The 23,578-nt window shown below is 38.1% G+C and overlaps 1 protein-coding gene across 5 annotated transcripts in view; it reads left to right on the top strand.

Annotated features, from left to right (window-relative positions):
• Positions 1 to 23,578, top strand: part of INTS10 (integrator complex subunit 10) — a 27,609-nt gene continuing 4,031 nt past the window's right edge. For 2 of the 5 annotated variants that reach the window (XM_012785074.2, XM_012785076.2), the window contains exons 1-16: positions 1 to 235; positions 832 to 899; positions 2,076 to 2,179; positions 2,905 to 3,044; positions 5,153 to 5,234; positions 5,738 to 5,878; positions 6,318 to 6,489; positions 6,822 to 6,991; positions 7,803 to 7,936; positions 12,154 to 12,310; positions 14,070 to 14,152; positions 14,797 to 14,949; positions 15,620 to 15,728; positions 19,801 to 19,880; positions 21,018 to 21,180; positions 22,001 to 22,094. In XM_012785074.2, coding sequence (XP_012640528.2) covers positions 107 to 235; positions 832 to 899; positions 2,076 to 2,179; positions 2,905 to 3,044; positions 5,153 to 5,234; positions 5,738 to 5,878; positions 6,318 to 6,489; positions 6,822 to 6,991; positions 7,803 to 7,936; positions 12,154 to 12,310; positions 14,070 to 14,152; positions 14,797 to 14,949; positions 15,620 to 15,728; positions 19,801 to 19,880; positions 21,018 to 21,180; positions 22,001 to 22,094 — 1,979 coding nt within the window. In that variant the 5' untranslated portion in view covers positions 1 to 106. The remainder of the gene's footprint in view (positions 236 to 831; positions 900 to 2,075; positions 2,180 to 2,904; positions 3,045 to 5,152; positions 5,235 to 5,737; positions 5,879 to 6,317; positions 6,490 to 6,821; positions 6,992 to 7,802; positions 7,937 to 12,153; positions 12,311 to 14,069; positions 14,153 to 14,796; positions 14,950 to 15,619; positions 15,729 to 19,800; positions 19,881 to 21,017; positions 21,181 to 22,000; positions 22,095 to 23,578) is intronic. The other 3 variants (XM_075997335.1, XM_012785077.2, XM_075997336.1) reach the window with 2 other exon arrangements.

Below are 23,578 nucleotides of genomic sequence, written 5' to 3' on the forward strand. Positions count from 1 at the left end.
ACATGCGCAGTAGCGTCCCACGGCGGCGGCGGCGGCGGCAGCGGCTGAGTCCCCGGAGCCGGAAGGTCCGGCGGCGGTGGGCTGGCGGCTCCGTGTCTCCCGGGTCATGTCGGCCCAGGGGGACTGCGAGTTCCTGGTGCAGCGAGCCCGGGAGTTGGTGCCCCAGGACCTGTGGGCAGCCAAGGCGTGGCTGATCACGGCCCGCAGCCTCTACCCGGCTGACTTTAACATCCAGGTGAGGTCAGGGCGGTGCACGCGGCCGCCCTGCGTGCAGGTGTGCGCACCTCCCGGCGCCCGGCTGCCCTGGGGAGCGCCGAGCCAGCCTGGGGCCGGCCACCTGCTGCCCGGCCCGCCCGCCCCCCTCGCTCCCCATTTCGCTGGTCCCTTGCCCACCCTCGTTCTCGCACCTTTCACAGGCCTCCTCCCCCAGCACTGAGAGACATAGCGGACCCACTTGAGGTCGGCTCTGCTGGGATCCGCGGGGCCGTGATGTGCGCTGTGGCCTGGGCGGCACATATCGCCGCTGGGAAAGGGCCACTCGCGCCTTCATTCATAATGGCAGCCATTTGTCCCTCGCCTGCTGCCTTAGAGACATGGCCCCACATCACCCTGGGAGGCCAGCCGTTGTGAGTGAGCGCGCGGGTCGCACCCCCAAGCCCTGTGGCGAGGCGATCACGTACGTGGCGCTGTCCCGCCAGCTGATGCCTTGCTCCCTGGCTCTCCATTCCCGAGGGGAGGGCACTCATTGAAAGCCCACAAGTGATGCAGGACATGAGGTAGGACCAGCCCCGAAGGGAGGTTAGTGACCGGTGGGCCTGGTCTGTGTTGCAGTATGAGATGTACACGATCGAGCGCAACGCAGAGCGGACTGCCACCGCCGGGAGGCTGCTGTACGACATGTGAGTGAGGCTGTTTGCACAACTTTCACTGCACTGGGTCTCTCAACGAGGTTTTGTTTCTGTCTGTAGAAGTGGGAGTGGAGATGGGGGAAGATCTTCAAGTTCATCCACGTCTCTGGTACCCAGGCTTGCATACTAATGAGTCTAGGCCTTCCATTAATTGCTGACATGCCTTCTTCAGGGAAGTGTTTTTATTCTTATGTTTTACTCGTTAAAAAGTCTTTCCCATAATTATTTTAGAAATAATACATGCTCATTGCAAAAGTTCGAATAATACTTAAGTTATAGAGAATGTAAAATGAAAGTGCTTCTAAACTCGACCAGAATTAAGTTTTATGTGCAGTATATCTGTACAAATACACATAATACATATAAATACGTTTTTGGGGGGAGAGGGGTTACCAAAGTGAGATCATACTATTCTCCAGCTTACTTCTTTACCTTTTGTGCTGGACCTCTTCCCATGTCAGTATGTAGAGTTCTACTTCATTCTTTTTCATGCCAATGTAGCGTTTCATGACCACTCTTTTCTTGGTGGCATTTAGAGAGATAGTTTTCAATTGTTTGGAATTATGTTCAGTGTCCGTAAACAATTTTGTACCCATATTTTGGTGTTTTTCTGTGGAATAGATTTCAACACAAATATTTTCATAGTCAAAGGGTCTGCACATTTTAAATTTTGATCCACTATGAAATTACTCTCCAAAAAGTACTATCCCAATTTACATTTGCACTTATGGTGTACATGAGTGCCAGTTTTCCCACACCCTTACCAACACTGGATATTATCTGCCTCTTTTTAATTTGTGCCCCTTGTATTACTAAGGTTGAGTGTTGTTTCAGCTCTTCTCTTTGGCTGTTTGTATTCTATGATTTGCCTTTGCTCATTTTTCTTTTGGATAGTTTGTTTTATTCTTGTTGATTTGTAGGAGTTCTTTGTATATTATGGTTGCTTGTCTTTTCACTTGTAATAATCTCTAAAAACTGACTTATTTCTCTCATTTTCTAAACTAAGTAGTTTTTAGTTTTATATCTTTATTTTGGTTTGTTTTGGCACATCTTAGCATTCCTTGGAATGAAGAAAAATATTTTTTGCCAAATGCTAATGGTCTTTTTTTTTTTTTGGATACTGTATAGAATCTGACATTTTAATTTAATGCATTCATTTTAAAATAGGTTTGTGAATTTCCCAGACCAGCCGGTGGTGTGGAGAGAAATCAGCATTATTACATCAGCATTAAGGAACGATTCACAGGATAAACAAACCCAATTTTTAAGAAGTAAGAGTGGAGTAATAATTTAATGGTATATACACGACCATTTCTGGAATACCAAATCATATACAGTAATTTTACAAAAAACGTCACACCTGTAGTAGTGGTGCCTGTATGTATGTTTTATTCTTGGCAACCTAAGTCTTTAATAATGTTACTCAATGCTTTGAGTATTTGCTTAGAACCCTTTAACCTTTCTTAAAAGATATGGATTTATCAAAAACCAGGAAACTGAATATATTTTTAACAGGTTTTACAGTAACCAGAAAACATCTATAAATTAACCAGATTGCCACAAAACGGGAGAGAAACTTTCAGTAACTTATGAACTTTCTCTTTAAATTTCTCTCCGTGTTTGTTGCTATAGCCAATCAAAGATTTCAAAGTCTGGACAAAAAAGAAAATAGATGGCTTAAGTCATTTCAACTTAAACAAGTGTGTGTTCTTTGTCTCAACCTGAAACAAGCACTCTTATGATGGTTCACATACATCATTTATGTCTTCTGTATCCAATAGGGCCTCCAAATACTTTATGATTATTCAGCAAACATCTTGTGCTAAATACCATCGGACCCAAAAGCCTGCCGGGTTGTAGGGGAAACCTGACCACAGTGATCGTTTATGTAGTGCTCACTGTTCTGTACATCAAAATGCCTCACTTAAATTAACACTTTCGCTTCAGTATTTTCTTTCTGAAAGAAACTTTTAAAAGTGAAATGTGTTGTATACAGGTTTATTTGAAACTCTTCCTGGTCGGGTCCAGTGTGAAATGTTACTAAAGGTCACGGAACAATGCTTCAACACATTGGAACGATCAGAAATGCTGCTTCTACTTTTGCGGCGCTTCCCTGAAACAGTGGTACAGCATGGGGTAAGATTTGATTCTTTTCCTTTTTTGAAGAGAAAATAAAATGGATCATTGATAGATTCATTAGTACAGTTAGGATCCTGTAGTGTGTATTATATACAGTGGGGATTCTGAGGAGCACTGGATAAGATTGAACTTAAATTGAGGATTCTTTGTCAGTAAAGCTGAAAGGACATCATTGTTACCAAACTTTATAAGTTTCCAGAAGTTTCTTATCAATATAAGGAAACAGTCACCAAACTCTTGACAGTACTACTTTTTGCAGTCTGTACAGTAAAAAATAATCTTTTTCCATTGTATTTAGCAATGTGGCTTTTTATTTATTTATTTATTTCTTGGTGACAGGGACTCTCACAGGCTGGTGTAGTGGCCTGATCATAGCTCACTGCAACTCAAAATCCTGGGCTTAAGTGATCCACCTGCTTCAGTCTTCTGAGTAGCTAAGACTCTCTCTACAGGCATATGCCATCACACCTGGCTAACTTTTAAAGTTTTTGTAGAGACAAGGTCTCACTATGTTACCCAGGTTGGTCTCGAACTCCTGGCCTCCAGAGATCCTCCCATGTCAGCCTCTCAGAATGCTGGGATGCAGGCTTGAGCCACCACACCCAGCCCAACAGTATGTTTTGAATTTCAGTGAGAGCTATAGTTTATGGTCTTAATAGATATGTTTTTCATGTGCTTCTTCCTTCTATTTCCTGCCACTTCCCTACATCTGTAATAATTATTGAGTGCCCTTGGCAGGCATTGGTAAGTGTTAAGTATCTGCTTCTCTGTGTTTCTGAGTCCCCTGAAGTAAACAGTGTCTCTCCTTACAGATAAGGAAACTGAGTCTTAAATGTTGTAGTAACTTCCCATATCCAGTGAGTAGTCAGGATTCGAACCATTCATCTCCATTCATTTAAACTCTGTGGCTTATTCTTTCCCGTGCCATTTTTTGGGCTTCTGACCCTGGTTCGCCTTCTCCATACCTCCTTGTGTTATTAGTTAGGCCTTACTAGGCCTGCTGTAACTAAGTACTAGAAACTGGGTGGCTTAAAACAACAGAAGCTCTCTCACAATTCTGGAAGCTAGAAGTCCAAAAGCAAGGTGTCTGCAGGGCCACATTCCCCTAAAGGCTCTAGGAACGAATCCTTTTCTTTGCCTAGCCTCTGGGGCTGTCAGCAGTCTTCACCACTCCTGGGCCAGCAGCTGCATCTCTCCAGTTTCTGCCTCCCTTGTCACATGATCCCCTTCCCTTTGTGTCCATGTCTTTACATGGCTTCTTGTAAGGACACCAGCTATTGGATTTAGGGCCCACTCTAATCCAGTATGACCTCATCTTAACCAATTACATCTACAAAGACACTATTTGTTTTTATAGGTAAAATATATTTGAGATCACATTCTGAGGTTCTGGGTGGATGTGAGTTTGGGGTGACACTGTTCAACCCAGTACAGTCCCCAATTGTTACTCTGACTTTTAACCTGTGTTACATAGTCTTTCATACTGTTCCACCTTGTCATAGAGCATCCTTCATGGCTGCAAAGAAGGCAATACAAACATTGCAGCAGATCTTGATAAGGGGCTTTGTAATATGCTAGGACACATCAGAAGTGGAAAGGTTTCCTTAAAACTCAGACATTTCTGTCTGGTCCAGCTCAGACTGCATGACGGGCTATTCCTGAGAATTTACCTTAAAAGTGATAAGTTTTATCTGTACAATACATCTACATGTAGAGAATGATAAAGTTAGTTTCCCCATTTCTTAAACAATCTCTGCATCTCTATTACCGTTCTAACTCTAGTTCTAGTGCTGCCTTTAAGTTTCTTTCTTTCTTTCTTTTTTTGCCTTTAAGTTTCTATAGACATTTTGTTAGCATTTTAATTTTACTAATTCTGAGGAGAATAACCAAGACAGAGTGGTAAAGTGAATTTGGCCTTCTTAGCTGTGTTGCTGATGTATTCTTTTGTTTTCTAGTCTTTAAAATGTGAACATTTTTTCTCAAGGAAGTTTGAATATACAAACTGTGTAATAAGTAAAAAACAACAAAAAAAACCCTGATTCCTCATGCAATTCTGACATTTTAAACTGTAACACATTTAAATGATTACTTTCATTTTGAAACAGGTTGGCCTTGGGGAGGCATTATTAGAGGCTGAAACCATTGAAGAACAAGAGTCTCCTGTTAACTGCTTTAGAAAATTATTTGGTAAGAAAAATGTATTCTACCATACTTCCTTATGGTAACTAGAATATGCTGGGGTAAGTATATTTTAGAGTTAAGCTCATTTGTGAAAAGCAGAGGAGCTCTTCATATTATGGAATTTAAATTCTGGTTTTTTTGACCTAGAAAGCATTTTAAACAACTTCTAAACTTTTATTATGTAGTATTTGATACCTCTGAGGGAATATATGTAACCATATATGTATTATATGAAGCATAATAATAAACAAACATCTGAACCCCGCCCCCCACCAAGGTAAGAACTAGATTTCCACCCACAATGTACAGTCTGCTCATGGGTTTCCTTGTGGACTCTGTCCACCAGTGCCTTTCTGTGTGGCAATTTTAAAATAAATGTGCCATGAGGGATTCCCCCCTCCTGTATATTTGAGATACTATATTAAGTGACTCTAAAATAAGTTTTGTTTTTGCCAGAACCCTAGGGTAGACAACCTCATCAGTTTTTTCTTCTTTTTCTCCTTTAACAGTTTGTGATGTCCTCCCTCTCATAATTAACAACCATGATGTTCGATTGCCTGCCAATTTATTATATAAATATTTGAACAAAGCAGCTGAATTTTATATCAACTATGTCACTAGGTCTACTCAAATAGAAAATCAGCACCAAGGTAAGTGGGAACACCCTGCACTTTTATTTAGACAGGCTTTAGTAAAATTACAAATTCAGAAGTCCCTCAGCATTCTGATCATTCTCCTTGGGATGCATTCCAGTTTGATAGTGTTTCTAAAAGATAGTATCTAGGAAATGACAGTAAAGAGATGAGACTTTTCTGCAACCAGTGCCACCCCTTGATCAAAACAGTCTTCTTGCTGCACTGTAGCTTCAGGGCACAGAACTTCACACATGTACCACATTTGTGAAGTAGGGAAAGTCACTTCCTGCTTATACCAATGGCCAGTTGTGGGTCCTTGAGCAAAACATATAATGTGTTGAGATTCTTACTCTTTTCTTTTGAATGGAGAATCAGACTTTTTCTTTCTTTATCAAGTACCATATAAACAGTAAGTAGTAATGTTAATTGTAGGCTACTTTTTCTCATGTCACAGGTGCCCAAGATACATCTGATTTAATGTCACCTAGCAAACGTAGCTCTCAGAAGTACATAATAGAAGGGCTGACTGAAAAATCGTCCCAGATCGTGGACCCTTGGGAGAGGTTGTTCAAGATTTTGAATGTTGTTGGAATGAGATGTGAATGGCAGATGGATAAAGGGAGACGGTAATAAATAGTTTATTTGTAGAATTGCCTAGCAAATCTTTTGATTGCATAATTCAATCAATTCAATTTTTGATTATTACATAAAAGTATAATAAGACACTTTTAAAAACCATACAGTGCATAGGTACACTCCTCTTTGGGCAAATTTTGTGACATTCAATATTTATGCAAAAGAAGGTGGTTTTTCCCTTTATAGAAGATTCCTAACCTAAGTATGAACTCTTAAGATGATGTTGAGTTTGAAGCAAGCTCTCCTTGGTAGTTCAGAGAAAAGAGAAGCTGCTTGGCATGTTTGTGTCCTGACATTTTGGCTATCATCTTTTATTTTTCAGAAGCTATGGTGATATTTTGCATAGAATGAAGGATCTCTGCAGATACATGAATAACTTTGATAGTGAAGCACATGCAAAATATAAAAACCAAGTGGTTTATTCCACTATGTTGGTCTTCTTTAAGAATGCATTCCAGTATGTCAACAGCATACAGCCATCTCTTTTCCAAGGTTGGTTTACAAATTTTAGTGTCCCAAAATACTGGTACAGTGGGGATGGTAAAGACGAGGAAAATGTTTACTTTAACCGCTATGGTTGGATCCAAATAGCTATGGGGTGGTACCAGTGCTTTTTGTAGTTGGTGATTTAGTTAGGTTTAGTTTGGCTTATTAGTTCGTAGGTGTTATGTATTTTCATTAAAATTTCTGTTATCAAAGGATGTGGTGGTAATGTGAAACTAAATACAGATATTGAATGTCTTTATTTTGTAAAAACAGCAGATGTATTGAAGTATATCACAACAGGCAAAGATTCTTAAGTAAAATACATGTTTTATATATAATATATGCATATATATAGGCTAAGAAGTTTGAAAAATAGAAATAAGAGGTGAAATCACCTATAGTCCTTCCAGTATAATACAGCTATCATTTTTATGTATTTCCTTATAGTTTTACATGTACTTAGTGTTTGTGTGGAATTTGTAACCGTAATGTGTGTGTAATTTTGTAGTCTTTTTATGGTAATTTTATGATTCATGGTCACTGTAAAAAAATGTGTATGTACGTAAGAATAAATACAAAGAAGGAACTGTCATTCATATTCTGCTACTGAGAGAGCATCTTTATTAACAATTTGGTGTATAGCTATACAGTCTTTTTCTATATGTACATGCTTGTTTGTTTACCTAATTGGGATCACACTGAACATATTTTTAATGACCTTTATTTTCTCATGACAGTTGAGTAAACTTCCTCCTCATATTAAATATTCTTTTCCTTGCTGCATTTTTAAGTGTTAGTATTTTCTCTCCCTTTCTAGGTCCTAATGCCCCAAGCCAAGTTCCACTGGTGCTTCTTGAAGATGTATCCAATGTGTATGGTGATATAGAAATTGATCGCAATAAGCACATACATAAAAAGAGGAAACTAGCTGAGGGAAGAGAGAAAACCATGGTAATCCTTTCAGATATAATTATTAACAGATTATATTTTTATGGTTTGCTAGAGATGAATCTTTGTCTAATATGGCTTTGGAGATAAATTATGCAATATAATTACTGTGTAAGTCAGGGGTTCTCAACTGGAGGCCATTCTGCCCCCTCAGGGGCATTGGCAGTATCTGGAGATCTTTTTGATTTTCACGGCTTGGTGGGGAGGGGTTGCTATTAGCATCTAGTGGTTAGAGGACAGAAATGCTACCAAACATCCTACCATGCACAGGATGGGCATTGGGTCAATAGTGATGAGGCTGAGAAACTCTGGTATAAGTTAGACATGTTTTGACTGAATGACATTGATTAAATTTAGAAAAACAAAGCCAAAACTGCATTGGACATCTAGAGCAAGAAGCTGTGCTGGGTTCTGGCCTTGGAATGGAAAGTGTTGAGGCACTCAGGGTAGCCTGAACAAGCCCTGGGGAGATGCTGGAGAGGTTTCATGAAGGAGTCCAGCATTTGAAATCAGCCTTGACTGATACACAGGGTTTTATCAGTTGGAATTGGGAGATAGATTTTGTTGAGTGGTTTACATAGTTTATGTAAAGACGCAAGAGCCAGAGAATGTGAAGGTCCATGGGTCTTCTAGCTTGGCCAGGTAATAAACTTTTACTTAAGCAGAGGAACCTTTTCTTTCAATAAAATCTTTAGTGGAGGCCCAGTGTGTAACAGGAAAGTTGAGCTGCTCCAGTTCAGGAGTAGCAAACTTTTTCTGTAAATGGCCGAGTAATAAATACTTTTGGCTTTGCAGGCCATATGGTCTCTATTGCAGTTACTCAGTTTTGCTATAATAGTGCACAAATATCCATAGACAATATGAAAAACGAATGAGGGAGCCGTGTTTGAATAAAACTTTATTTGCAAAAACAGTTTGGCCTGCCAGACATAGTTTATTAATTCTTGTTCTAGTTGAAATGCCCAAAGAGAGCCAAGAGCCTCACCCATTTTTTCTCCTGCTTCTTCCATCCCTGGGTAGCATTTTACTAGACCCTGGGCATGATGAAAGATATGTCTTAAGATCACATTCATTAATTTGATGTCTCTGTAGACTTTCCAGAGGATGGTTTGGAGATGGGAAGACAAAAAGCTGTTCTAGATGCTTATGAAGTTATTCACCCTTTTGATTAACTTATTTAAGTTCTTTCCTCCCACAGAAAAATGCACACATGCATAATTTGCAAATTATTTTAGGGCTCAACAGATGCTTTGTAGCCCAACCATGAACCCCAGTTGAGAACTTTGTTTCCCAGGTGCTCTCATAAGCCTGTCTATGCTTTCCTGCTTGCCTGACACTCCCAGGTGGAGTAAGTCTTGTTAGCTCTTCCTTCTGGTGTCTGAGGGTGCTAGTTTATCCAGGGACTGCATGTAAAGACCAGACTCTTCTTTCTTCCCTGCAGATAACAGGTTGTATGTTATTAGTTTTAAGTAAAAGTAATGCTGTGCCCCCATAAAATTCAGCATATACAACAGAGCCTCAGTCCCTCAGTTTCTCTTCTTCCTTATGCTGCCTCCCTGCTCAAGCCATCATAGTCTCTTTCCTATGCAGTCAGAGTAGTTATGTTGTCTTCCTGCTTTCAGCCTTGCACTCTACCTCTTCTTGCCCCAGCAGCCAGAATGATCTTTTTGAAATATGAATCAGACATTGCTCTTCTGCTTTTCATCCTCTAAGGGCTTCCCATTAGAGGGAAGACACTTAGACTAAAATCCAGATTCCTCACTTTGCCTTACAAAGTACATCCTGAGCTGGTCTTTCCGTACTGCACACACACTGAGCAAGACACACTGGCCTCCCTGAGCAAGTCTCATGCTCTGAGCCCATGCCTGCTTCCTGGCCTCTGCCCCCTGTCGAGGCTGTGCTCTGTAAGTGGTGGGTTTTTCCCTCAGATCTCAGCTAGGCTAGGTCCTTGTCATTCAGTCCCAGCCCAAACATTTCTCCTTCTGAGGCCTCCCCTGGGCATGCATCTTTAGTAGCTGTCCAGTTTTCTCTTGTTCTTACTCTGCTTTAATTCCCTGCATAACTCATTTTGCTTGTTGGTTGGTTTACTGTGTGTCCCTTCACTAGAGTACAAGCTCCGTGGGTCTAGGACTTTGTCCAGCTTATCCACAACTGCACCCCGAGCAGCTGAACAGTGCCTGAGCCACTCTGCAGGTGCAGTGCCTGAGCCAAAGCAGGCATTCAGCGAACATCTGGTAAAGGAGGGAATTCCCACTGATCTCTCCCAGGTTTGGCATCCAGGCTGTATAATAATTTTAAATCTTCTGGGCCTGCCTATCCTTCTGTGTTTTCACCTGTTACATGCTCATTTAGCAGGCCCTGTTCTCATTCTCTGGCCTTCCAACCGATCTGGGATTTCCATCCACTTTTGTTTTCACTGTCCTAGCTGATTTCCTTCTGGTTTTCATCCCATCCCACAGTCTGTGCCCACCTGATATGTGTCCAGCTAGGTCTGTGTGTCCTGTCACAGCAGAGGACACACCTGATGGCCCATGAGTTAAGCTCACAGATGCATCTTGCTTTGCTCATAGTGTTGTTGTTGTTGTTGTTTTAATAACCTAGGATTTAAAAATTAGAAACCTAGCATTTCTCATAATCCAGATTTCCAACTTCCCTTTTATAATTGGAATATCTGATAACACAGGCCCCTGTGGTGGCCCACAGCTGGAGTTGGGTGGTGGCTGCCCACAGTAGATAGGAGTACTTCCTCCACCCAGCCTGATTCACTGGCTCATGTGACACGCCAGATGGCTGGAGCTGGGGGGCGGTCCTCTCCTGTGGGCAGCCTGTTCCCCCACCTGCCACGCTGTTGTGTGTGTTCCCTGCAGTGAGGGCCCTTGTTTCAGAGCATTACCTCGGAGCTTCAGACTGTACTTGCACATTTCAAAATCGATTTCTCTAAATTTTACAAACATTTGGAACTCCGCACTGCTTCCCACCATGCCTGGGGGCCTTTATTACATTCCTGATCTCATTTTAAAGCAGGAATGCTTCCATAAGTTGCAACACTAATAAACACACCATTCATGTTAGTGTATGGTATTAGTTTGCCACGACTTGGCAAGAAACAGCCCCTGATGAAATAATACCTGACAGGTAGGTTTTGATTGTGAAAGCATGTGTGTCGTTACTGAGGAAGGATAAAAACATGGGAGCTGGACGGTGGGATGGGAGAGTCCCCCAAGCAGGTAATGGCAGGAGGATACCAAGCTCAGGAGAAAGGTGGGGAGTGTGAGGGAGGTGCAAACGGCTTCCTGTCTTAGCTGAGATGAGTTTGGGCAACCGAACTTTTAGCGAAAACATTTGTACATGTTTTTAAATGACCTTAGTGGAGAAAAGATCTGCAGGAAGAATTTAATTTGGGTCACTGAATTCGTAAAATGACCTAGGTGGAATTAAAGAGTCAAGAAATTCTTAGCAAAATAAAATACAGTAGAGCTCTTTTACCTTTCCTGGTTTTTGGCAAAATATCTGACTCTACCCAGTGGCATTTCCCATAGTTGCCTTTTTCCATAGCCCTCTCTTTTCTCTGGCTTTATATTAGTTGAAAAGACAAGCAAGAAAAGTAGAAATCTTTTCTAACGCATTACTAAATACGTGTGGACAAATGTAATTCCTGACTGTACACCTTGCACTGCAGGAGCAGAGCTGGAGAGAGGGTTGGCCAGAGAAGTTGTGTGCAGTGAACAAAAGATAAATACCAGTCATTTTCTGGCATTATTTCTTAGGGGAAATAAGAAATATTTTTTGGAAGCAAATTAAGTAATGTCACATATTGGGGGAAAAATAACCTCTAAAACAGGCACTGCTTAAGCTGTATCTCTCAATGTAAAAATCTAATTTTTGGCTTTTATAAAATGGGTATATTTTTTAATTGTTGGAAAATTTAATTCTGTAACTTTGCTCCAAAGCCAACATAAACAAACATTAAGAACTTATATCAGAAAAAAATAAACTCAATTTTAAAAGGAAAAATTGAATGTGTGAGACTGGAAAGATGAAAAATTTATACCAATTTTCAAAGTTAACTTGTTAAATTCAAAAATTTGTGATACATATGTAGTATCCTTTGATATAAAATCCATATAATAGGCAGAACTGGCAGCAATAAACATAATAGTGTTTTGATAAATGGTCGTATTTGTAACTTCGAATTAATCTTATTCTTCACATTCTTTAAGCAGAGTTCAGATGACGAAGACTGTTCAGCAAAAGGAAGAAATCGTCACATTGTAGTCAATAAAGCAGAACTTGCTAACTCCATCGAAGTGTTAGAAAGCTTTAAATTGGCCAGGGAAAGCTGGGAGTTGCTCTATTCCCTGGAATTCCTTGACAAAGGTAAGAATATGCTTGTCATATTGGTGTTTAATGTTTTATATAAAATCATTATGCTGCCAGAAATGTCAGGTCACTTATGGCAAATTAAATTAATTATAGTAGTTCACACATTCTATAGGATTCTTTTAGATCATGATACCTAATCAGTTATTAATATTCAAATCATGAGTCACCCCTTAGCTCCTACTCTGATAGTGTAGTATAATCAGGGTTGGTGTGGAGTTTGAGGGAGAAGAATTGGTCTTTCTTTTAAATATTTGTATTACTGGCCTTTTGTTTCTTGCTGGGTTTCTTTTGTGCTTTTAGTTCTTTTCCTACTGCTTTGTATCTTCCTTAAGCTGTATGTGACTAAGAGTACAAAAGGTATTGCTGTTTTTAATCTGCATTAACCCCACTGCCTGAAAAACAAAAATCAAAAAACTACAGAAAGCCTTTTTCTTCTGCGTACAGACATAAAACTAGAGGGGGTTTTAGCTGCATAATAGTTAAACTATTAAGTATTTCAGCATTACTTAGAAATCACTAGCTCTTTGCTAATCAAGATATTTTTACTATACTTTGGAATCAAGGCCTATTATTTTCCTTTAGTCAGTGGACATTCATCCCTTGGGCTCCTGTCACATGCCAACACAGGGCCCTTGGTCAGATGTGTCATGTCATATTTTCTAGGTAAATGTAGCATTATACAGTTTCTCTTTTTTTTTTTTTTTTTTTTTTGAGACAGAGTCTCGCTTTCTTACCTAGGCTAGAGTGAGTGCCGTGGCATCAGCCTAGCTCACAGCAACCTCAAACTCCTGGGCTCAAGTGATCCTCCTGCCTCAGCCTCCCGAGTAGCTGGGACTAGAGGCACGAGCCACCATGCCCGGCTGATTTTTATATTATATATATTAGTTGGCCAATTAATTTCTTTCTATTTTTATGGTAGAGACGGGGTCTCGCTCAGGCTGGTTTTGAACTCCTGACCTTGAGCAATCCGCCCGCCTCGGCCTCCCAGAGTGCTAGGATTACAGGCATGAGCCACCGCGCCCGGCCCTACAGTTTCTCTTTGTCGCATCTAGAATGGTGGTCATGCAACTGACAATTTTGGAGGGGATTTTTCCTTTAGTTATAAATTGATTAAAAAAGAGAGAGAGCGAGACCACAGGTTGATCATCTGCCTTAACATGAATTGATATGGTTTGTAATTTACTGTCCAGCTGAAAGCATTCATGTTATGAAGAAGAAACTACAAGTAATCTTCAAATCTATTATTTTAAATATTTCTGGACATTTTTATGTATCTTTGGATTCAGGCATTATTTGGGGGGTTTTGTTTCCAAAGTAATTAAATAAAGTTATGTTAATTCTTAAAAAAAATTTAAAAATTAAAAAAAAGAATAAAAACTTTTAGTGTTGTATATTTGTTATTTTAATTGGGTGTAAATATAATAAAATGAGAGCTTTTTCTGGGGAAAGCAAAATATTTTAAAACATAAATGAGGTAATATATGAAAAGCACTTTAAATAGTTCTTGGCACATAGTATGTGCTCAATAAGTGTTGGTGTCTAAAAACAATTTTGCTTTTGTATTACTGATAAGTGTTATGCTCTAATTTTACTACCTAATTGAAATTAGAGTAAGATTTTAGAAATCAAAGTCGAAAGTTACTATACATTTTTTTGTAATTTGTCTCTCTGTTCTCTCTTGCTGGGTTTATCAGTTTTGTTTTCTGCTTCTATGTTACATGTTTGGTAAATTTGCTTTTGAATTCTCACTCAGAATTTACAAGAATTTGTTTGGCATGGAAGACGGATACTTGGCTTTGGTTAAGAATCTTCCTCACTGACATGATCATCTATCAGGTAGATAATTACATGTATTTCAAGTACCTGTGTCTGTACAGGATGAGTACTGTTGCACTAGGCCACTGCTGTTTACAAACCCTCTGTCTTCAGTGGCTGAGGGAGGGTAGTCCACTTTCATCTCAAAATAACTCTAAAACTCTGTATTTTCTGTTACTTTTGGTATGTGCAGTCACACCCCTCTATGAAAGTAAGATTTTTCCTTTTCAATATAAGATGAGTACTTCTCACGCCTCCTCTCTCCTGTCTTGCTGTGCTGTTCTTCAGCCTAGAGTGGAGACAGTAGATAATCCACTAATAGATGTTGTTGAAACGGACAGGAAAGAAGCGATGTTACTAGTGAAATATTTCTTAAAAAATGATATATCTAAAATGTATTTTACCAAAGGGCTTCTGTTATTTTATTTAGTCTTAAGACTAGAAAGAAAAAAAAAGTTGTACTTTTAGAGTACCTCTATAAAGAACTTCCATCTACTATCAGTTGATTTGATTCTATTGCCAAATTTTCTTTTTCCTCCACAGATGATCATGCAAAGGCACCTTTGTAGTTACTTTCTAGTTTTTTAATTAGCTCTGGAGGGTTTTGTTCTTTGTTTTTTTTAATAGCACTGTTTTGTCCCTCCTTGCTATTATGTCTTTCCAAGGGTCAGTACAAAAAGGCGATAGCCAGCCTACATCATTTAGCAGCTCTTCAGGGATCCCTTTCTCAGCCACAGATCTCAGGACAGGGGACCTTGGAGCATCAGAGGGCACTCATCCAGCTGGCGACGTGCCACTTCGCCCTGGGGGAGTACAGAGTGAGTATGTGCACCTGCATGGCCCAAAGGTGCACAAGGCCACCTGGGCTTTCTCTTTTCCCTAGAGTGGCTTTTTAATTCAGTGCATGTGTGCTTGAATTTGATCTTTTTGCTTAGATTTATTAATCTGAGGGTAAAAATCACAGTGATTTTAATTTTCTCTTTATCTTTTCTGAAATTAGGCTTCTGTACTTTTCAAAATTCCTGTTTATTTCTCCGTTTAGTTGGAGGGTTTTGTTTTTGTTTTTCATGTAATCAGTTCTGTTGTGCTTGGAAAGACAAGGCCATTACTAAATGGGAAATGGAGGGTTTGCATTCAGTTTACCTAAGCCTCAGATTCTCCATTTAAATGATGATGACACCTGAGAGGGTGTTGCAGGAACAGATTTAGAAATGGGTCTGTGTCCCCCAGGAGATTTTGAGCCCCTCCTACTAGAGGGTGGGGACCGTGTTTTTTTAACTTTGAATCTCTCATAGCACCTACCACAGTGGTTTGCAGGGCACAATAAATGTTTGCATTAAGTTAAAATTATAAGCATATTTTTATATATGGAGGTACCGTAAAAATTCAAGGCCATAATTTAACACAAACTCAGATTTCTTCTCATCTCTCTATACGTTTCAGTTCAAAAAGCTTCAAGTTAGTTCCTTTTGGTCTTTTCTTCTTTAGATGACATGTGAAAAAGTCCTTGATTTGATGTGCTACATGGTACTCCCCATTCAAGATGGAGGCAAAGCACAGGAGGAACCCTCAAAAGTAAAGCCCAAATTTAGAAAAGGTACAGTGACAGGTTTTATTATTATTTTGTAAACATAGCTTTAGGACCAAAGGCTGGAAAATGTTTTCCAGTTCCTAATGAGATAATACTGTTGTGATCTGTAGGACTTGATTTATTATACAGTTTACTGTATAAAAACATTAACCCCTTTCCAAGTTTTTCCTTGGCTCTGATTTCATAAGCAGCTGTAAATGTCTTTCTTCCAAAGCTCTCTTCTCTTCCTGAGTTTGTTCTCTTGGAAGAATATCACTGAACTCTTTTTCATATCTTTATCAATTCTAGGAAAACTGTAGATGATTGATTAGGAAGTATCTCTTAGCATATTACTGTTGAGACTATTTTGAGCTTCACCTCAAGTTTCATAGATCTTGAGAAACGAAATAACTTATCTACGTTTCCACCTTAATGTTACAAAAAGATAAGTAAATTCAACCTGAAGAAAGTAGAAAACAGGAAATAATAATGCTAAAAGCAGAAATCAATGAAATAGAAAATAAAATAGGGAATATTAATAAAGCCAGAAGTTTTTTGAAAAAAATCTATCAAATTGATAAACCCCCTAATAAGACTGATCAAGAAGGTGAACACAAATTACCAGTATCAGGAATGAAAAAGGGAATGTCACTGTAGATCCTACTGAAATCAAAAGAACAATAAGAGAATAACTTATGAATAAGGTTATGCCAATAAATTCAACAATTCAGATAAAAAATATTCTGAAAAATAAAACTTATCAAAAATTGACATAAAAATGAAACAGAAAATATGAATGTTCCTTTAGCTATCAAATTTGTTACCAAAAACCTTCCCACAAAGTAAACTCCACGTCCAAATGACTTCACTGGTGAATTCTACCAAGAATTTAGGAAGAAACAGCACCACAACCCTTATAACAAAACCAAATGAGCATTACAAGGGAACAACTTTAAAGGCCAGTATCTATCATGAACATGGATGTCAAATCCTTAACAAAATAAAAATTGAATACAGCACTATAGAAGACCAAATATACCAGGAACGCAAAGGTGTTTGAATATATGGAAATCAGTGGAATTCACATTAGCAGATTAAAGGAGAAAAATCATGATTGTCTTAATAGATGCAGACAGAATTCAATACCTATTCATGATTTTTAAAAAGTCTTAGCAAACTAGAAATAGAAGGAAACTTCAACATCATACCTAACTATGAAATATTGAGTGCTTTCTCCTACTAAGATCAGGAACAACACAACGATGTGTGCTCTCACAATTTCTGTTCCAACATATTGGAGATTCTAGCCAATACAGTAGGCAAGAAAAATGAATAAAGACATAAAGATTTAAAAGACCATTGATAGATATGACTACTTATATTCATAGTCACATATAGAAAGTTTATATAGAAAAGTCTAGGGAATCTCCAGAAAGCTACTAAAACTAATAAAATTTTCCAAGACATTTTAGTGTACAAAAAAATCAATTCAATTCATATATGCTAGCAATAAGCAATTGGAAAATACTAATTTTCAGATACTGTTTGTAACATCAAGAAAACATAAAATACTTAGGTAAATTTAATGAAAGATGTGCAAAACCTCCACATTGAATACTGCAAAATATTTCTGAGAGAAATTAAAGAATATTTTTGAAAATGGATAGATCACATTTATAGATTAGAAGATTCAATATTACTAAGGTGCCAGTTTTCCCCAAATGCATCTATAGCTTCAGTGCAATTCCAACCAAAATCACAGCAGACATTTTTGGTAGAAATTGATAACATAATTCTAAAATTTATATGGAAATACAATCTAGAATAGTCAAAACAGTTTTGAAAAAGGCAAACAAAATTAGGTGACTTACACAACCTGATAGCAAGACTTAATATAAAAGTATAGTTGTCAAGACAGTATTGGCAAGAGAATGGAGAATCCACAAGTAGACCAGCATAGATACAGTCAAATGATTTTCAGTGAAAGCCCCAGTGAAATTCAATGGGGAAAGGAAAGCCTTTTCAACAAATAATACTGGAGCAAAGTACTTTATATATCTTTGAAGTTTTTCATAAGAAATGGTTAAAAAAAAAAAAACAACAGATCTAGCCCAAACCCCTTCAAAAATTAAGTATCTCTGTGGTACAGAAACAGATTAGGTAGGTTAAGATGAGACATAGCTGATGTCAAGGCTTATTTTAACGCTTTAATAATTAAGATAGTATAATGTTGACAGAGGGTGTGACCAATAGAGCAGAACAGAAAACTGAAAAATAGGTGACATTACAATTCAGCAGGGAAGAATGAATTTATCCAGTAAGTGATATTGGGACAACTGATTATCCAAATGTAAAACATGACCACAAAAAATGAGATCCCTCCTTCATACTACACAAAAATCCTTTAAATTTTAAGATTTAAATGTAAAAGCTAAAACTTTTAAACTTTTAGAAGAAAATATCGAAGAAAACCTTTGTGCCTTCTACGTAGAGGACGACTTAGGCTACAAAGAGCACACAGCATAAGGGGAGGATTAGCAAATTTGATCCCATTAAAACTAAAATAGCAACAAAAGGTACTATGATCAAATTGAAAAGCCACAGACTGCCAGAAAACTGTCTAACACATAAAATCAACAAGAATTTAGTATCCAGAATTTTGAAAGAGCTCTTTCAGACCAATAAGAAACAATCAACCACCTCCCTGTAGAAAAATAGGCAAAAGATATGAACAGCAGATTCACAGAAGCAGAAATCCAAGTGGTCAAAACTATTTGAAGAGATTCTCAACCTATCAGCAATATGGGAAATTCAGATTAAAACACTAAGTTATCATTTTACACACATCAGAATGCAAAAATGAATGAGTGGCAATAGTATCAGGATGTGAATGAACACATTGCCCATATGCTTCTGGAAGGTGTGTAAATTCGTACAACCAATGTTGGAAACCAATTTAGCATTACCAAGTTGAACATATCATTACCTAATTATATACCTTATTTCTTAGTTGTATATCTTTGATTGGTGTTTTTCAAAACATGAGTCTTCATCCTTTGGGTCATGAGTTTCAACTAGAAATTTTATCTTTTGATGAGATAGAATATAATATTTTAAAAATGATAGCATCTCAGGTAGAAAGGGTAAATATTTTGTGAACCTTTTGTTTTAGATATATAAACACATATATGTGTGCACAGGATCCTCATGTAACAAATGTATTTACTTCTTGCTACTTCATGCCTTCGTGGGCAGAGAAGGATTTAGGATATAAGGAGCACAGACTATAAAGGAAAAGATTGGGATCTTGCTGTGAATGCCATTGCTTAAAGTTTTTTCCACAAGTATATAAGAATATATATATATATATGAATTATTTATTTCAGTATTGTAACTCTGAAAAATTAGAAATGTCGTTATCTATCATAAAGAGAATGGATAAATCACTACTGGTATATGTAAATGACAGAATACTATATTAGTATCAATAACTCTGAAACATGAGGTTGAAAAATAAAAAAGCAATTTGCAGAAGGATACATATAATATGACATCATTTGTTAATATATAGTAGACTAAAATATACAAAATATTCCTCTGTGTTTATAAATACAAACTTACATTGTAAAAGTATATAATACACAAAGGAATGACAACTACCTCATTCAGAATTATGGCTACCTCTGAGTAGGGAGGAAGAGAATGGAATCAGAGAAGGATACACAAGAACCTTCAACTGATTTTGTAATAATTTATATTAAAATTTAAAAAATTAAGGCAAAATGTTAATATATGAAGCTGAGTGGTGAAAACACCAGTGTTTTTAATATTTTTTCTATATAATTTTCTGTATATTTGAAATGTTTTGTAGTAACAAATATTTAAGCAAGTTTAGGAGAGAAGGTTGATAAATGAAATCTACTAGAGGCCATCATAAACCAATTTCACCATCAAAGTATAATCATGTTTGACTATAATTGAAATCATGTGGCTGTTACTTTTTTTTTAATGAAAGCATCTTAAACATTTGCTTTTCAAAGCTGTTTTCTTTGATAATAACATACATTAACAATAATATAACATTGTGGACTTATGTTAGGTTCGGATCTGAAGCTCCTGCCTTGTACCAGCAAGGCTATCATGCCATACTGCCTGCATTTAATGTTAGCCTGTTTTAAGGTAAGCATAAAGTTGATTAGCCTGAAAAAAAGTTAATTTAAATGAGATTCTGATGACCTGAAATGACTTGATCCTTGTTAAAGATTGATAGTTTGGTACTTCTAAAGGGCTGGTTGGCCTAGTAGGAAAAGCATATAGGGTAGGAATTAACAAATGTTTATTAGATAATGACTTCACTAGGCCAAGAAGAGAAGGAAATTCTCCCAGTCCTTGAGAAGTTTACACATAATAGTGGGACAAATATGTAACAAGTAATCTTGCCTGTTGTGTTGGGGAAATATTTTATGAATTAATATGCAAGCCAGACTATATTAGCTATAGAAGAAGTTGGGTTCATAGAGGCATGGTGAGTTTGTTATAAAGCATTTTAGGTATTTGGGATCAAAACTAGTAAAGGCTCAACAGTTTGGGGAAAGTTGAAGGACTCTTGAAAGAACAGCAAGGCCCTTGGCTACAGGTAGAACAGACCCTTAGAATAGAGAAGCTTAATTATTTCAAGAAGGTTTATGCACAAGAGAGTAAAAACATTGCGTCTCCACTTCAGTACAGTAATTCCCAAACTTAACTCATCATCCGAATCCCTCGGGACAACAGAAACAATTGAAAGTGTGATTTTATGCATACCTGCTTATTTAACACAAAATGTCCTTTGGCCATTCTCTAGTCCACACTCCAGCTTATTTCTTTGTGGCTCACTGCCTGCCTTTCTCCCTAATTCTGTATTTTCCTCAAACTTTTTTCCTGGGTGGCTTCCTGCCCACCTTCCACCCCAAACAGTCCCCTTAAAAGAAATCGCTACCTTTTTTTCTCTGTTACACAGGACAACTCAATGTTCTCTAGCCCTGATTCCCAAATTCAGAAACTTCAGGCCCACTCATGCACGTCCAACTCCCATCCACACACACTGCCAGCAACCTGTTCACAGCACAGAGGGAGTCTGGGCCGCCTTGGATTAGGATCCACTCTTCTTAGAAGGCAGTTGTGATGTTTGCCAGCACTTTTTCTGTTTTGTTCTCTTACTCTAATGACCTTTATTACACATTTGTATGTATAGCATTTTTAGGTGGTGATACTTGGTGTTTTTTAGACTACCCAGTCCTGTTCCTTCTGTGTCTTGCATAAATTCTTGTCTTGCAGCTTCGAGCTTTTACAGACAACAGAGATGACATGGCATTGGGACATGTCATAGTATTGCTTCAGCAAGAGTGGCCACGGGGAGAGAATCTTTTCTTGAAAGCTGTCAATAAGATTTGCCAACAAGGAAATTTCCAATATGAGAATTTTTTTAATTATGTTACAAGTATCCTTTTTCTTGTTTAAGCATAACAAATTCTGTTTTTTTTAGGATGCATGCATAATGCAAAAAGGAATGAACCATTCTGGGTAGAAATAATGGTTTTTACTATTTTGGGGAAAAAGAGAAGGAATGGGGATTAAAAATGGGGTGTGGCAGCTGGTCTCATGAAAATCATAAAAGGCTTCAAAGACATAATTCAAGGAATCAGGAATATCTCAACCCTGCTCCATTTTCCATTTCTAGTTGACGTCTGAAGGTACACAAGATGCCTACAGTTATACCCTACAGGGTCCTGACATGTCCAGAGGGGCTTATTTAGCCATAGAATATAAATAGTTCCTCAGCCTTTATCTATCAAAAGACTGCCTCCTGGGGCCTATTGGGACATCAGCTGTCCCCTGGAATTAGGTGTTAGGGCACCATGCCATAGCTGTCATAGCTACCAATGAGTTCTCACCAAAGATGCTGCCCAACACAGTAGCTGCTTTCAAGGTTAGGCAATGCTTTATTTCACACTGTTTATTAGGGAAAGACCCTCTATGAATTGAAGGTTACATGTCAGAGCAATTTTGCTCGTGACTATATGAAATCTGTTTATCATCTATATGAAAAACATGTTGTCCTCATGTCATTTAGCTTGGCAAATATTACACCAAGTTACCTGTATGAAGCAGTTTGGATGATATAAGTTTTGGAATTGGACAGACCTGGGTTCAAATACTGACTCTGCACTTGTTAGTGGGATGGTGATGGGCAAGTTACTCAACTGCTAAGAGCCTGTTTCCCTTGTTTTATGCGTGGTTAACCTGAATCTGGCCTGCAGACATTGATATGCTGGAGGAATTTGCCTACTTAAGAACTCAGGAAGGTGGGAAAATTCATCTGGAGTTACTGCCCAATCAAGGAATGCTGATCAAGTAAGCATACTCTCCTTTGTTCCGCCATGCTGAGTGAGTGCTCTGTTTCATGTAAATTTCTATAAACCTTTCAAAAATTTAATAGGAATCCAAACCTGGTCTCTGTTTTTGAGAGTCAGTTTTTGATTCTGGGTACCTTTTGAAAGACTTGCATTTCCTTAACTACATTTCTGAAAAAAAACATTGTTTAAATTGGGGTATTTCTGTCACTTTTGAAACTTTTTCATTAGACAAAGTCTCATTCATACCTTTTCCTTTCCAAAATTTACAGATTGATTCTGATTAGACATTAGAGTGCTTTTATTATGAGCAGCCGTGCTTAATTAAAGTTGTATACCGGATTAGGAAAAACTACAGATGTGTAAACTACATTTGAAGCCTTCCCATGCAATCCTCATTGCTTATATAGCATGAAGTGGGTCTAGTGCCTCCAAGAACACCCCTGCCCCAAGAAATGATGGTGGGAGTGCTTGATCTCAGGCATGCCCCCTGTACCCACGGGATGGTACTGAAATTCCAGGTTGGCCCAGATGAAAATGCCAAGTTAGTATGACCATTTATGATTTTTAAATAGCTCATAAATCCTGCTTCTATCCTTTAACCCTCATTGTAGTTTGGATAATATATCCTCTCTGCTGTAAATGCCACGTGTAGTTTTATTTTCATACTTCCTCCTCTGCTTCCTGCATATTCAGTGTGTCTGTAAGTCAGTGTTAGAGTTACTGCAAGAGACTGAACCCTGAATGAGAAGAAAGTACTGCTAAGGCTGAAAACATTCACATCTTGTTCTATCTTTGTAGAGTCTTAGAAATGTTGAGGGAGGGAAGTAAGAAATATTCTTTCTGGATTTCTGTAACTTCAGTAATTTGGTACATAGCAAACATTTCTTTTTATGTCCTAGCAAGAATAGTGTCTTGTGGAATCCATTCTCAAGAGTGGAAAGATTGTTTTTTCCCCTTTATCTGGTAAATGTTACTAAATATTCTAAATATTTAAAATGAAAGAACAAATGCTCTATTTTTAAATATGCAAGACCTTTATACATCAGGTTGCTTAGGCAAAATGGACTGGCATGCCCCATCTCCAACTTTCCTAAGATTGCGAACCAAAACTATGGAAAGGATAACTGCGTGATTCAAAATATTCTTAACAGTGTTTGAGCATAACAGTTTGTGATATGGGAGCCCAGGTAACCCCTTTTGTGTTGTGATTTCTTTTCTAGGTTTTAAAACTGGATATACAAACATACCTTTAGTAAAACTTTTTAGTTAATTCCCATCAGCAATCACCAGGGTAATTATGGTAATATAGAGACAACCTTAGTAGAACTAAAGTCCGTGTACATAGGATTAAACCTATAGATGGTTATTGCTTTACTTAGATAATGCTTAACTGCTTGTGGAAGGGTGAGAGAATGGATTGTCAAAAAGTCAACAGTTGAACCTCAGACTTCATGGTACTGAACCTTTCTTCTTTTACTTGTT

This window comes from Microcebus murinus, chromosome 24 (assembly GCF_040939455.1).
Source record: "Microcebus murinus isolate Inina chromosome 24, M.murinus_Inina_mat1.0, whole genome shotgun sequence".
Classification (NCBI taxonomy): Eukaryota; Metazoa; Chordata; class Mammalia; order Primates; family Cheirogaleidae; genus Microcebus; species Microcebus murinus.